This window comes from Bombina bombina, chromosome 6 (assembly GCF_027579735.1).
Source record: "Bombina bombina isolate aBomBom1 chromosome 6, aBomBom1.pri, whole genome shotgun sequence".
Lineage (NCBI taxonomy): Eukaryota > Metazoa > Chordata > Amphibia > Anura > Bombinatoridae > Bombina > Bombina bombina.
This window is the reverse complement of record NC_069504.1, coordinates 888798273-888814840: the sequence shown is the minus strand read 5'-3', so window position 1 is coordinate 888814840 and position 16568 is coordinate 888798273. Positions and strand designations below refer to the sequence as shown.

At 42.1% G+C, this 16568-nt stretch overlaps 1 protein-coding gene across 3 annotated transcripts in view; it reads left to right on the top strand.

The window, feature by feature from the left end:
* Window positions 1–15895, top strand: part of DVL2 (dishevelled segment polarity protein 2) — a 129592-nt gene extending 113697 nt beyond the window's left edge. For all 3 annotated transcript variants that reach the window (XM_053718435.1, XM_053718434.1, XM_053718433.1), the window contains exons 12-15: window positions 12063–12212; window positions 12337–12513; window positions 12610–12834; window positions 14170–15895. In XM_053718435.1, the coding sequence (XP_053574410.1) occupies window positions 12063–12212; window positions 12337–12513; window positions 12610–12834; window positions 14170–14642 (1025 nt within the window). In that variant the 3' untranslated portion in view covers window positions 14643–15895. The remainder of the gene's footprint in view (window positions 1–12062; window positions 12213–12336; window positions 12514–12609; window positions 12835–14169) is intronic.
* The last annotated feature ends 673 nt before the right edge of the window (window positions 15896–16568 follow it).

Sequence of the window (16568 nt, the reverse complement as noted above, 5' to 3'; positions counted from 1 at the left end):
TTCTTGGAAAGTTTTGTTCCTTTTGGCAATCTCTTCTGCCAGAAGAGTTTCTGAATTATCTGCTCTTTCTTGTGAGTCTCCTTTTCTGATTTTTCATCAGGATAAAGCAGTGTTGCGAACTTCTTTTGAATTTTTACCTAAAGTTGTGAATTCTAACAACATTAGTAGAGAAACTGTGGTTCCTTCATTATGTCCTAATCCTAAGAATTCTAAGGAGAAATCATTGCATTCTTTGGATGTTGTTAGAGCTTTGAAATATTATGTTGAAGCTACTAAGTCTTTCCGAAAGACTTCTAGTTTATTTGTTATCTTTTCCGGTTCTAGAAAAGGCCAGAAAGCTTCTGCCATTTCTTTGGCATCTTGGTTTAAATCTTTAATTCATCTTGCCTATGTTGAGTCGGGTAAAACTCCGCCTCAAAGGATTTCAGCTCATTCTACTAGGTCAGTTTCTACTTCCTGGGCGTTTAGGAATGAAGCTTCGATTGGTCAGATTTGCAAAGCAGCAACTTGGTCCTCTTTGCATACTTTTACTAAATTCTACCATTTTGATGTATTTTCTTCTTCTGAAGCAGTTTTTGGTAGAAAAGTACTTCAGGCAACGGTTTCAGTTTGAATCTTCTGCTTATGTTTTTCATTAAACTTTATTTTGGGTGTGGATTATTTTCAGCAGGAATTGGCTGTCTTTATTTTATCCCTCCCTCTCTAGTGACTCTTGCGTGGAAAGATCCACATCTTGGGTAATCATTATCCCATACGTCACTAGCTCATGGACTCTTGCTAATTACATGAAAGAAAACATAATTTATGTAAGAACTTACCTGATAAATTAATTTCTTTCATATTAGCAAGAGTCCATGAGGCCCGCCCTTTTTTTTTTGGGGTGGTTATGATTTTTGTATAAAGCACAATTATTCCAATTCCTTATTTTATATGCTTTCGCACTTTTTTATCACCCCACTTCTTGGCTATTCGTTAAACTGAATTGTGGGTGTGGTGAGGGGTGTATTTATAGGCATTTTGAGGTTTGGGAAACTTTGCCCCTCCTGGTAGGAATGTATATCCCATACGTCACTAGCTCATGGACTCTTGCTAATATGAAAGAAATGAATTTATCAGGTAAGTTCTTACATAAATTATGTTTTTGTATGAGGGGGAGCTTTACGATTCAGGAAGTGCATTACCTCACACAGTCTCGGACGTTATGTCGTTTAAGCTTGAACACCTCCGCTTGTTTCGGGAGGTTTTAGTGACTCTGGATGACTGTGATCCTATTGTGGTGCCACCAGAGAAGTTGTGTAAGATGGTACCTGCCTACACTGATGTTTTCCTGGTTCCTAAAACAATCACAGAGATTATTAAGAGGGAATGGGACAGACCGGGTATTCCGTTCTCACCCTCTCCTAATTTTAAGAAGATGTATCCCTTGTCTGACACTGTTCGGGACTCGTGGCAATCAGTTCCTAAGGTGGAAGGGGCTTTATCTACTTTGGCTAAGCGTACAACTATTCCTATTGAAGACCGTTGTGGTTTTAAGGATCCTATGGACAAGAAATTGGAGGGTCTTCTAAAAAAGGATGTTTATTCATCAGGGTTTCCTTTTGCAACCGACGGCCTGCATTGTACCAGTTACTACTGCTGCGGCCTTCTGGTTTGATGCCCTAGAAGAGTCTCTTAAAACTGAGACTCCGTTGGAGGATATTTTAGATAGAATTATGGCTCTTAAGATGGCTAATTCTTTTATTACAGATGCCGCCTTTCAGATTGCCAAATTGGCGGCTAAGAATGCCGGATTTTCTATTTTAGTGCGTAGAGCGTTATGGTTAATATTTTGGTCTGCTGATGTATCATCTAAGTCAAAGCTTTTGGCTATTCCTTTCAAGGGCAAAACCCTATTCGGGCCCGATTTGAAAGAAATAATTTCTGACATTATCGGAGGTAAGGGTCATCTCTTACCTCAGGATAGAACTTCTAAATTGAGGGGTAAACTAAATAATTTTCGTTCCTTTTGGAATTTCAGAGAAATCCCCTCTTCTGCCAAGCAAGAAGGGAATTTTGCTCAGGCCAATGCGGTCTGGAGACCCAACCAAGCATGGAACAAGGGTAAGCAACCCAAGACGCCTGCTGCTGCTACTAAGTCAGCATGAAGGGGCGGGACCGGATCTAGTAGAGGGCAGGCTTTCTCTCTTTGCCCAGGCTTGGGTAAGAGATGTACAGGATCCTTGGACATTGTGTCTCAAGGGTATCAGCTGGAATTCAAGAATTCTCCCCCAAGGGGGAGGTTTCTTCTTTAACGATTGTCTGCAGACCAGACAAAAAGAGAGGCGTTCTTATGTTGTGTAAAAGACCTCTCTACTATGGGAGTAATTTGTAATGCTGGAATGAGGGCAGGGGTTTTACTCAAATCTTTTCGTGGTCCCCAAAAAGGAGGGCACGTTCCGAACCATTTTATATCTAAAGAGTCTAAACAAGTTTCTCAGAGTCCCATCTTTCAAGATGGAGACAATTTGAACAATTCTACCATTGATCCAGGAGGGTCAATATGACTACCGTGGACTTGAAGGATGCATACCTTCATATTCCTATCCACAAGGATCATCATCGGTTCCTAAGGTTTGCCTTCCTGGACAACCATTTTCAGTTTGTGGCTCTTCCCTTCGGGTTGGCCACAGCACCCAGGATCTTCACAAAGGTCTTAGGCTCCCTTCTGGCGGTTCTCAGGCCGCGGGGTATTGCAGTAGCGCCTAAACTGGACGATATTCTAATCCAGGCCTCTTACCATCTAGCAAAGTCTCATAAAGACATGGTCCTGTCCTTTCTGAGGACTCACGGGTGGAAGGTGAATCTAGAAAAAAGTTAATTAGTTCCACAGACCAAGGTTCCCTTCCTGGAAACTCTTAATAGATTCTGTATCTATGAAGATCTTCTTGACAGAGGTCAGAAATATAAAGATTCTGAATACATGCCGAGCCCTTCAGTCCACTCCTCGGCCATTAGTGGCCCAGTACATGGAGGTAATTGGATTGATGGTAGCAGCAATGGACATCGTTCCGTTTACTCGTTTTCATCTCAGACCACTACAGCTGAGCATGCTCAGACAGTGGAACGGAGATTATACAAATTTGTCTCCTCAGATAGATCTGGATCAGGAGACAAGAGACTCTCTACTTTGGTGGTTGTCTCAGTATCATCATACTTCCACAGACCCTCATGGGTGATAACGCAGACGCAGACGCCAGCCTTCTAGGTTGGGGTGCAGTCTGGAATTCTCTGAAGGCTCAGGGTGTGTGGACTCAGTTGGAGTCCCTTCTTCCTATCAATATTCTGGAATTGAGAGCAATATTCAATGCGCTTCATGCATGGCCTCAGTTGGCTTCTGCCAAGTTCATTCATTTTGTCGGACAACATCACAACACTGGCTTATATCAATCATCAGGGGGGAACAAGAAGTCCCTTAGCGATGACAGAAGTATCCAAGATAATTTGATGGGCGGAGGCTCACTCTTATCTGTCAGCAATACACATCCCAGGAGTGGACAACTGGGAAGCGGATTTTCTAAGCAGACAAACGTTCCATCCGGGGGAGTGGGAACTCCATCCGGAGGTCTTTGCTACTCTGATTCTCAGTTGGGGCAGACCGAAATTAGATCTGATGGTGTCTCGTCAGAATGCCAAGCTCCCGAGATACGGATCCAGGTCGAGGGATCCCCAGGCCGAACTGATAGATGCCTTGGCAGTGCCTTTGTCGTTCAGCCTAGCTTATGTGTTTCCACCGTTTGCTCTCTTTCCCCTGGTGATTGCTTGGATCAAACAGTTAAAGACTTTTTCCAAATTTGATACTTTTGCTTCTTCTGAGGCTGTTTTTGGGAGAAAGGTTCTTCAAGCAGTGGTGCCTTCCGTTTAGGTTCCTGTCTTGTCCCTCCCTTTCATCTGTGTCCTATAGCTTTGGTATTGGTATCCCACAAGTAAGGATGAAATCCATGGACTCTTCATATCTTCGTAAAAGAAAAGGAAATTTATGCTTACTTGATAGATTTATTTCTTTTACGATATGACGAGTCCACGGCCCTCCCCGTCTTTTTAGGACAGGTATATATTTATATTTATTAAACTTTAGTCACCTTTGCACTTTTGGCTTTTCTTTTTTCTTCCTAACTTCGGTTGAATGACTGGATTGGGAGGGAAGGGAGGAGCTATATATACAGCTCTGCTGTGGTGCTCTTTGCCACTTCCTGTCAGCAGGAGGATAAATCCCACAAGTAAGGATGAAATCCGTGGACTCGTCATATCGTAAAAGAAATAAATTTATCAGGTAAGCATAAATTTTACTTTTCTTAGACCTTGATGGCCACCTTTAATCTGAAAGCATTTTGACAGTTTTTCACCACTAAGAGGGCATTAGTTCATGTGTTTCATATAGATAACATTGAGCTCAGGCACGTGAAGCTCCTAGGAGCAAGCACTGAGATAAAAAGTATATTATTATAACTGTGTTGGTTATGCAAAATTGGGGAATGGGTAATAAAGGGATTATCTACCTTTTTTTTTTAAACAACAAAAATTCTGGTGTTTCCCTTTAAGAGGGATCAAGAATCTGTTATGGATTACAGATATCCTTTGTTTAAATGCTAATATAGTCCGCCAATCCTTTCTGTACCTCATGTGTTGAGAGAACACTAAATTTAGGGATAGACTTTTTGAGCCAATATTGTCTAGGACTGATGCTGTCCAGGAGTCTTTTGACAATGTTAAAAATATGCTACAGTTTTCTCAGGTGTCCCAAAATTTTTATTAAAGGGACACTGAACACAAATTTTCTTTAGTGATTCAGATAGAGCATGCAATTTTAAGCAACTTTCTAATTTACTCCTATTATCACATTTTCTTCATTCTCTTGATATCTTCATTTGAAATGCAAGAATGTAAGTTTAGATGCCGGCCTATTTTTGGTGAACAACCTGGGTTGTTCTTGCTGATTGGTGGATAAATTCATCCACTAATGAACAAGTGCTTTCCAGGGTTCTAAACCAAACAAATAGTTTGGATGCCTTTTTCAAATAAAGATAGCAAGAGTACGAAGAAAAATTGACAATAGGAGTAAATTAGAAAGTTGCTTAAAATTGCATGCTCTATCTGAATCACTAAAGAAAAAATTTGGGTTCAGTGTCCCTTTAAGTAATACAGTGCCATGCTTTTCCTCCCAATTCCCTTGCTACAGGGAAAGCACAAGAGAAAATGTAAAGAATCAGTGTGTATGGTTTCTGTCACGACTATCTATTCCAAACGTTCCCTCTTAGAAGTTTGAAGAAGAGGATATTTCGGTAGCGACTGAGGGTAAGATCTCAGATTCAGACAGTGTAATTCCTTCCTCTGATGCTCAAGTTGTATCCTTCAGATTTAAGCTAGGCAGCTCCGTTTACTACTTAAGGAGTTTTATCTACCCTAAACGACTCAGACACTATTGTCATAATCGATCCTAAGAAGTCTTGTAAACTAAACAAGTATTTTGGTATGCATTCAATGGTGGAGTTTTTTTTTCTTTTCCCTGTACCAGATAGAGCTACAGAGATTATTACTAGGGAATGGGAGAGATCGGGTATCACTTTTTCTCCATCCCCTATATTTAAGAAGATATTTCCTATAGCAAGACGTTACCCAAGGTGGTAGAAAAGGGTAATTTCCTCCCTCAGGATAAGAGGAATAAACAGAAGGGATGTCAGAGTAATTTTTGTTCCTTTCAAAACTTCAAGGGTTTGTTTTCCTCCTTCCAAGCAGGAACAGTCCAAGCTTTCCTGGAGGCCCAACCAGTCTTGGAACAAGGGAAAACAATTCAAGAAGCCCACTATTGACTCAAAAGCAGCATGAAGGGTCTGCCCCCGATCCGGGACACAGATTTTGTAAGGGGCAGACTTTCCTTCTTCGCTCAGGCTTGGGTTCGGGATGTTCAGGATCCCTGGGCGGTGGACATTGTGTCCCAGGGATACAAACTAGAGTTCAAGACCTTTCTCCCAGGGGCAGGTTTCTGCTTTCAAGATTATCTGTAGTCCAGATAAAGAGAGGCGTTCTTAAACTGTGTTCAGAATCTTTCCGACCTGGGAGTGATAGTTCCCGTCCCAATGCACAGGATCTGGGGTTCTACTCCAATCTGTTTGTGGCTCACAAAAAAGAGGGAACCTTCAGACCAATTTTAGATCTCAAAAGTCTAAACAAATTCCTCAGAGTACCGTCTTTCAAGATGGAAGCTATTTGTTCCATTCTTCCCTTGGTTCAAGGGACCATCACAAGTTACTGAGGTTTGCATTTCTAGACAAATATTCCAGTTTGTGGCTCTTCCATTCGGCCTTGCCACAGCTCCCAGAATTTTTTGGAAGGTTCTGGGATCCCTTTTGGCGGTGCTCCGATTGCGGGGCATTGCAGTGGCGCCTTATCTGGACGACATTCTGGTTCAGGCGCCATCCTTTCAACAAGCAAGATCCCACTCGGAAATGTTATCTTTCCTGCGATCTTTCAGATGGAAGGTGAATTTGGAAAAGAGTTCCTTAGGTCCACCTACAAGGGTAATTTTATTGGGAACCATAATAAATTCCTTATCAATGAAGATTTTTCTGACAGAAGTCAGGAATTCAAGAATTTTTATTTCTGTCTAGCGCTTCCGTCCTCTCCTCGGCCATCAGTGGCAAGATGCATGGAGGTAATCGGTCTGATAGTAGCAGTCATGGACATCATCCTGTTCACCTGTTTTCCACCTCAGACCTCTGCAGTTATGCATGCTCAGGCAGTGGAGCGGAGATTATGCAGATCTATCTCCACAAATACTTCTGGAGCTGGAGACAAGGGATTCTCTTCTTTGGTGGTTGTCTCAGAAACCTCTCCCAGGGAAACGGCTTTCGCAGACCCACCTGAGTGATTGTGACGATGGACGCCAGCCTACTGAGAGGGGAGCAGTCTGGGACTCTCTAAAGGCTCAGGGGACATGGACTCAGTCGAAGTCTGTTTTACCCATAAACATTCTGGAGCTGAGAGCAATCTTCAATGTTCTTCTGGCCTGGCCTCAGTTAGCATTGGCCAGGTTTTTCAGGTTCCAGTCGGACAACATAACTTCAGGGGCTTACATCAACCATCAAGAGGGAACTCTGAGTTCCTTGGTCATGGCAGAGGTAGCAAAGATAATTCAGTGGGCGGAATCCTACAACTGCTGTCTGTCAGACAACTGGGTGACAGATTTTCTGAGCAGATTGACCTTTCACCCGGGGGAGTGGGAACTCCATCCGGAAGTGTTCTCCAGCTTGTTTCTCAAATTGGGACAGCCAGAGTTGGATTTCATGGCATCTCGATAGAATGCCAAGCTTCCGAGGTACGGGTCAAGGGATCCTCAGGCGGCTCTGGCGGTACCTTGGATTTCAGCCTCGCATACCTATTTCCTCTGTTCGACTTAACTCCCACAAGTCATTGCTCGAGTCAAACAAGATAGGGTGTCGGTGATTCTCATAGCACCGGCGTGGCCTTGCAGGATCTGGTATGCAGACCTGGTGGAGATGTCATCTCTTCCACCTTGGAGGTTTTCGTTGAGAATGGACCTTCTACTTCAAGGGCCCTTCCTTCATCTAAATTTAGTTTCTCTACAGCTTTTTGCTTGGAGATTGAACGCTGAATTTTATCTAATCGTTAATTTTCAGAGTCGGTCATTAAGACCATGTTTCAGGCTCGTAAGCCTGTGACTAGAAAGATGTACCATAAGATATGGTGTAAATATCTGCATTGATGTGAATCCTAAGGCTACTCTTGGAGTAGTTAGGATTCCTAGAATTTTGTCTCTTTTCCAAGAGGGTTTGAAGAAGGGTTTATCGGCAAGTTCCCTAAAGGGTCAAATTTCTGCCTTATCTATTTTGTTACATAAACGTCTGGCGGATGTACCAGACGTGCAATCCTTCTGTTAGACCTTTGGCCTGTGTTTAATCCGGTTACTCCTCCTTGGAGTCTTAATCTAGTTCTTAAAGTTCTTCAACAGGCTCCGTTTTAGCCTATTCATTCCTTAGATATTAGGTTATTATCTTGGAAGGTTTTGTTTCTTGTTGCACTGCTCGTAGAGTTTGAGCTCACGTCATTACAGTATAAGTCTCCTTACCTTATTTATTTATTTTTTTAAATTCTTTTTATTAAAGAGAGTTCAGGCATATAATACATGTATGCAGATACTTTGACAATGTTTGAAGTCACATTCAATGAGTCTACAGTAGACGTTATTATAAAAAAAAAAAAAAAAAAACACTTGATACAAAATATATGTAAAGAGATACATTGTCAGTGTATACAACAATTTAAAGTATAGAAAAGGTGTATATCATGCATGAACATACATATTCATTTCACGTGGGCACCAAGGTACCTCCAGTAGCTATTACCCGAACTCTCTCCCTTTTTTAAACTTTATTAACAACCAAACTGACAAACAAACATAGGACAGGGAAGGCAGAAGAAGGGGGGAAGGGAACCGGGGGGGGGGGGGGGCAGGTAGAATAGAAAGGGATGGGGGGGAGCAGACAAACATAAGATACAAAACAGGGGAAACAGACGGAGGCGAGGGAGGGGGAGCTTGAGGAGAGGGCGGGTCATAGTGGCAAGGGATGGGGGGAACATAAGTGCATATAGACCAATGAAATGTGTAGCTGAGATATTATGGTTGCAGTTCTCAGCTATTACACTTTGTGGCACTTACATTTAATTGCGAAGGTTAGAGTGCTTTCACCAAACCAACATATAGCAGGCAATATATGGTCTTGTTAGCTGTGTTTATAAAATAATCAGATATTATGCCAGCCAGCTACAGTACATGAGCATAGATCATTTAATAGAGGTTTCACTTTGAATGAGTAGATACTGTGTCCAAAACCAGCATATGCAGTAAATGTGTTTCATTAAAGCAGGTCCCATGGCTTAAATCAGAAGGTGGGAAAGTAGGATAAGTTAAGTGAATGAAAGAGATCAGTGCCGAACCATAGAATATGGGCAGACTATTATATAGATGTTTTACTGAGGCTTGTGTCAGCGTCTCAATCATGGGTTTAGAAATCAGAACATCAATATTGCATATAGAGTAATTGTGGCAGGGGTTGGGCAAGTTGGGGGGGTCCAGATGGGGGAACAAATTCTGTTGCTTGTAACCTCTGAATAGAACTAGGGGAGAGAGACAGGACTATATCCCAACACCCTGACATGACACAAAAAGTTCCATTGTATGGAGTTATAGAAATCAAACTGGCTCTATCTAAAATACCTATGCTTTGTGAGTTAGAGTACTACTCTGTTGCTAGCCACGGTACTTGTGGTGCCAGGTATATACATAGTGCATAAAAACAAAACAGACATAACAGCATTGTTACCAGAAATAGAAATCTAAGTGCAAGTAGATTCACATTGCAATATTATGCCTAACATATAGGGAGTATTTTAAGCTAAAAAAGATGAAAACAGCGTTAGACTTGCACAGCAGTTTAGATAAGCTTTTACTTTTTTTTTTTTTTTAGCATTTCAGACTAAAATAAATAGAAAAAATGTAAACAGCATTAAAATTGCGTAGCAGTTTTTCTTTTCCCTTTTCTTTTTGCCTTTCTTACCATATCAAGCCAGGTCTACACCTTGCAGGGCTAAGGGAGTGCCATAAAATAAACTTATTGTTGCCGACACAGACAAACATAGGGGGGTTATGTGCTGTCCAACCCAACTATGAACAAAAGTACAGCTTGGTTTTCATGCGAGGTCTGGTACACTGAGTAAGATGATATCCCAGTTCGTCTAGTTTAAGGGAGTGTTGTTGTCTTATTTTATTAAAGCATGACGGTCAAGACATCGTGGTGATCAGATCACATACATTCTCACACCCCAGCCAATGCCAGCCATACTATGGTTCACATGCCGCTGAAGCAAGTGACCGCAGTCAATGTACAAATTACCCAACACCAATCCGGGCTGGAACCCGACATCTTTGTCCCAGAAGAGAACCGTTCTTTTGCAGAGGGAGAGGGGACTGCTTCGTGGCAGTAGATGAAGGCAGGAGCTTGCCAAGACGACCGCTGCCCCATCTCAAAGCCAGCCCTGGTATTTGCAGGGAGATAATCGTCCGCGGCATATTGGATGCGGTTTCGGCTTGTCCACTGCCCTGTGCAGCATAGTTCCCATTGTCGCCGTCTCTTCCGTTTACTACAGTATAGGTAGGCTCGTGAGGTGTGGAGTCCTTATTCTCCGTCTGGATGTGACAATGTTCAGCCGAGTCGGCTGAGTACCGAGGGAAGATAACGGCAGGAGAGCAGGGCCAAAAAGGGATTGGGACATATGCTGTGGGCTCATTAGCGTTCGCAGCCTTGCTGAGCGGTAAGAATTCTGTGCTCTGGTCTCGGGCTGAGAGGCTAAGTGCAGAGTTATTCTGAGTTCCGATGCCAGTATCCAGTGTGCCCGCTTCCAGGGCAGTCAACAAAGTCTGCTGAGGGTCATTGTGACAGGTAAGAGCTGCTCTAGCGCAGTTAGGAGTAGAGTAATCTCGCACCTCACAGAGAAGTTCCCGCATAGTTGCCATAAGGGAATCCAACTTGGTGCGAAAATTTCAATTAGGGTTTCAGTAACGTGCGCCATCTTGGTTACTAGAGTAAGCACAGCGTCTGTAGGCCCAAAGGCGAAGTTAGACTATTAAATGACTTCTCGGAGGCCAGGGGTTGTAATATCCTGATCCCAAGGGTTTCCCGGACACTCTTGCTGTCAAGGGAGGAATGGATGGCTGCAGGTTTTGCCACTTTGCTTTCAAAATTCAGGTTCACTCACGGAGCTCTATGAAGCTGTGACCATCCTAGTGAGCTGCCTACCGGAAGTCCTTACCTTGTTTTTAATTTGGATAAGGTAGTTTTGCGTTCTAAGTTAGGGTTTCTCCCAAATGTGGTTTCAGATCGGAAGATTAATCGGGAGATTGTTGTTCATTCCTTGTGTCCTAACCCTTCTCAGAAGGAACGTCTGCTACACAATCTGGAAGTGGTGCGTGCATTGAAATTCTATTTTCAGGCGACTAAGGATTTTTGTCAGTCTTCTGCTCTGTGTTTTTCTCTGGAAACATAAAGGACAGAAAGCTAAGGCTACTTCTCTCTCTTGGTGACTGAAGAGTATCATTCGCTTGGCCTATGATTCTGCTGGACATCATCCTCCTGGGAGAGTTACGGCTTATTCTAAGAAGGCTGTTTCCTCTTACTGGGCATTCAAAAATGAAGCTTCTGTGGAACAGATTTGCAAGGCTGCAACTTGGTCCTCTCTTCACACTTTTCTAAATTGTATAAATTTTGTTGTTTTTTTTTTGCCTCGGCTGAGGCTTCTTTGGCTGAGGCTTCTTTTGGGAGAAAGGTTCTTCAAGCAGTGGTGCCTTCAGTTTAGGTTCCCTGTCTTGTCCCTCCCTATCATCTGTGTCCTCTAGCTTGGGTATGGATTCCCAATATTAATTAGATGATCCGTGAACTCATCGTGTCATTAGAAAACAAAATTTATGCTTACCTGATAAATTTATTTATTTCTTGACACGATGAGTCCACGGCCCGCCCTGTTTCTTAAGGACAGGTTTTTTTTTGTTATAAACTTCAGACACCTCTGCACCTTGTTGCTCCCTTTCTCTCCTTTGCTTCGGTCGAATGACTGGGGTTGGATGGAAGGGAGTGATATTTAACAGCTTTGCTGTGGTGCTCTTTGCCGCCTCCTGCTGGGCAGCAGTGATATTCCCAATAGTAATTAGATGATCCGTGGACTCATCGTGTCAAAGAAATAAATTTATCAGGTAAGCATACATTTTTTGTTTTTGTGGCCTCTTAGCAAACCTGCTTTATCCCATTTATGTTACCTTTCTCCTCATGCTTGTTGCCCCTGGTGTATTAAAGTTTCAGCATGACTGCTTTATGTACCTTGGTGTTCTGGGTTATTCTGAGATATATATATATATATATTTTTTCTTCGTTAGCAATTTTATTTTCTTAGACCCTTCTGCACATTAACCTTTGTACATTTATATGCCATGTGGTTTTATTGTTGTGTTCTTGCAGTGTCTCATGCAATACCACCAGTCTCCCTCTTCAGTCTCTCGGTACACACTGACCTTGCCTCCGTTGTAAAAGTTATGGCATCTCCTGAGTCTGGCCTGGAGGTTCGAGATCGAATGTGGCTTAAAATCACCATTCCTAATGCCTTCCTTGGTGAGACTTCTATTCTGTATTTTGATAATGGGCATTGATATTCTTTTAAAAGTCTTAGAATAAGGGAATGATATTGACTTTTAAAATGGCTAAGCTTTCTACATATTCTTTCCCTGTTTTCCAGGTTCTGATGTGGTAGACTGGCTATACCATCATGTTGAGGGGTTTCAAGATAGGAGAGAGGCTCGCAAGTTTGCCAGTAATCTGCTGAAGGCTGGTTTCATCCGTCACACAGTGAACAAGATTACTTTTTCTGAACAGTGTTATTACATTTTTGGAGATCTTACTGGTTGTGAGAACTGTAAGTTTACTTTTATGCTCGACAATTTTACACAAGCTGTGAAAGGGTAGTTTGTATTGTTTTGAATCACCATGATGATCCTTTCTTTCTTTCTAGACATGGCTAATTTGTCCCTAAATGATAATGATGGTTCTAGTGGTGCCTCGGATCAGGACACTCTGGCTCCACTCCCCCTTCCTGGAGCTACTCCATGGCCTCTACTTCCCACCTTTCCTTACCAGTATCCAGCTCCTCACCCTTACAGTACGCAACCTCCAGCCTACCATGAACTGTCTTCCTACAGCTATGGTCTGGGGAGTGCAGGAAGCCAGCACAGTGAAGGTAATTGTCTGTATAGATGGTTGGGAAGCTATAAGATGTTAGTGCTTGGTGATATGGCAAGAGTTTATATTAGGAAATTGTTTATGGCAAGATATAGAGTACAGGTATACCGCGCTCATACAGCAGGTTAGGGACAGGAGCCCTGCTGTAAAGTGAAAAAACCCTTAAAGTAAAACAAGGCAGTTTTTGCTTTCTTTTCAATTGCCAGTGTGTTTAAAAACTTGAAAGCATTTTTGAACTAACCTATATTGATTGCCAGACAGAAAGTTAAAGGGTCACTGGACCCAATTTTTTTCTTTCATGATTCAGAGCATGCAATTTTAAGCAACTTTCTAATTTACTCCTGTTATCAATTTTTCTTCATTCTCTTGCTATCTTTATATGAAAAGCAAAAATGTAAGTTTAGAAGCCGGGCCATTTTTGGTTCACAACATGGGTTGTACTTGCTGATTGGACAGCACCTATAAACAAGTGCTGTCCAGGTCCTTAACTAAAAATTGTCTGGCTCCTAATAAGATGCCTTATTTTTCAAATAAAGATAGCAAGAGAATGAAGAAAAATTGATAATAGGAGTAAATTAGTTTTTTGGGTTTTTTTTAAATTGCATGCTTTCTGAATCATGAAAGACAAAATTTTGGTACAGTGTCCCTTTTAAGCTTCCAATAATAATGAGGCAGGCAGGCAGTCAGCGACCAGTTCCTCCTCCCTCCCTTTGCACTATGAAGCAGGCAGGCACCATGTGGCAGAGTGGAAAACTAGCTGTGCAGTAGCCTGTGTCATGTGCAGTAGCCTGTGTCATGTGCAGCATTGTAAACCATTACTCTGTACAAAAAAAACACTTCACAACAAGTCCAGTTAATAGACCGTGACCCCTCTGACAAGTTGCAGCCAGGACTCAGGAGCAGATGAGATGATGATCCGCGTTGACGCAGCTGCGCTGAGTCCAGGGACTCCTGCTTTCCACTACTGCGTGCATGGACCAAGTACTATACCCTGTAATGGCTATACTATTCAGCGCTTAAGGAGACTCAGCCCTACCTCTGAAGGGACTGTACCAGTGCTTGTTGGCTGGCTCACTCATTAGTCGAAAGCAGCACATGACTGATGAAATAGTCACACTACTCACTTATAATACTGAATTAAAGCCAGGTCTTAAAAAAAAAAAGACACGTTCTTTATTTATTCATTTTTCTTACCACTCAATACACCGTATTAGGGAAGTGCAGTAAAGTGGGGTATACCTGTATATGAATTAGTTGGTCTGTAGTATATGAATGCCTCTTGTGCAACTTCATCATTTTTTGTTTTTAATTTACTTTTTTGCTTAATCTACAGGGAGCAGGAGCAGTGGTTCTACACGTAGTGATGGTGGTCGAGGAAAGCAAAAGGATGATCGTTCTGGTGGCGGAGGTGGTGGAGATTCTAAGTCTGGTTCTGGCAGTGAATCTGAGTACTCTACTCGTAGCAGTCTACGGAGAGGTGGTGGTGGAGAAACCGGTCCCCCGAGTGAGCGATCTGCCTCTTCGCGCCCCCCACCTCCTCCACATCACCCTCATCATCATCCCCCATCCATCCACTCCTATACGGCTCCTGGTGTCCCCTTATCCTATAACCCAATGATGCTTATGATGATGCCATCACACCCTTTGCCCCCTCCTTCCTCTTGTCCATCTTCATCATCGGTACCTCCTGGGGCTCCACCCCTTACACGAGACCTTGCATCTGTCCCACCTGAACTTACTGCCAGTCGCCAGTCCTTCCATATGGCCATGGGGAATCCGAGTGAATTCTTTGTTGATGTCATGTGAAACATATGGGGTGACATTTTAATCTGAAACTAACGCTTATTGCGCCCTCCTTTGGCCTTAACACAATAACACTAAATCGTCAAGTGCTTTTATGCAGATTGTCATTGACATCAGTGATATGCTGAACTCCCCCAAATTGGGGAAGCTAGTTAAGTGCTTTATAAGGTAAATAGTGACCTAGAAATTTCTAAGATTTGTTTAGATAACTTCTGGGTGTCCTGTTTTTACAGCAAATTCTTTAATATCAGAATATAGGCTGTTAAAAGAAGGGTGACATTATTGTGTGAACTTTTAATAGCCTGACCCAAATCAACACTATTCCTTTCTGGTGCCGTTATTTAATGGGCATCAATGTTTACAGTGTTTTAGATATTGTTTTAATTTTGTGGGGTGGTCATTCTACTTCAGAGAAAGGTATGTTTTGAAAAGGAAAATTTGCTGTTAAATCTACAGCAGCTGCACCCTTATTGAGGGATATAAGATTTGTACAATGAAGGGTGTCCAACTTATCGTTTAACAAAAATTTAATAGGTACGAAGAGAAATATTGTATTTTGGCTAATATCCTAAATCATTCTTCCTAATGCCTTTTTTTTTCCTTTTAATGTGACTGATAGAACAACTGTGATGTCATCTCTGAAATGTCATCACACCAGGTTGTATAAAACCTGAACTCTATGGATTTATACAGAGGGGTTTAGTATACAGGGTTCCCTCGCCCTATATACGCGCACACGTATGTATTAGTATACAGACGGTACTCGCTCCCTGTGGGGTGCGGTCATTATGAAGTATTTTTGCTTTTAACTTTTTTCTTTTGGTAAGTGCACCATCCCTGGCAGTGTCTAGTAACATATCCACTTCTATTAACCCATGAAGTGTAATGATCTGCCTGGGTAGGTTTTTGTGTATCTTGCTTTGTTGCATTTCTGATCTGATAGAAAAAGTTAACGCCTTTATTTTGTTAATATCTATCCATGAAGCTGTGTCTGTGAAACACTGCTCCCCTCCAGCATTTACCCTGTCCTCCCTAACCCATCCAGGATGGACATGACAATTAACTGTGCCTTGTGGACAGAATGAACTCTGTTGGTGCCTTAATGTATTAGGTCTGGGGGGCAAGGGATGTTGGCATGGTTGCTCTTGCTCCCTGGGGTGTAAGTGCCTCTGTTACTTGCCTCTTTTTGTATTTATTATCTTTTTTTAGTGTATAAACTCACCAATAAACGAAGTAAAATTCGTATTTTATAGCAAGACGTGTGTAGTGTTTTGTAAAAGTTTATGTGAAGCTGTGCTTTCTTACTCTATTTAGGGGGGATGCTTCATACAGTGACTTTCATGTGTGTATTGATCTATGTGTATTGTAATAACATTTTTTTTTCCCCTTATATGTCTGACTACACAAAGCAGGAGATTTCCCCCCCCCCCCCCAATTGGGTTAATGTTAAGCCACTAATTTTCTTCAGCTCAGATTCAACCCTTTTCTCTTCCTTTTTCATGTGACCTGCCAAGGCACTGTTGTGCCTTATCACTTGGATCTCTTATTCTCAGTTTCATTCATTAGCCTGCCATGCACATAACTTTCACACTGTTCTGGGTAAAAACACACACCATCTCATATATCTATCTATCTATATCTCATTCCAAATCCAGTGAATCCATGAGCAGAAGATCTTTCTTTCTTCTCGCTTCTCTATTAGTACCGTGTCCAGGATTTTCCAACATACCCATCCTAGGTGTTTGGGACCAGAGAAGATTCAGTTTTCTATACTTGATAAAGAGAACCAATTTATCTTTCATTTCTTAGCAGTTACAGTTCATTTTATAGCATATGTTTCTCAGTGGGTGCCTTCTATTTGCCCTCAATGTTTTATGTGCGGCAGCTATATCTTGTTCAGCTGCAGGGTTTTTATGAAGACATAGTACA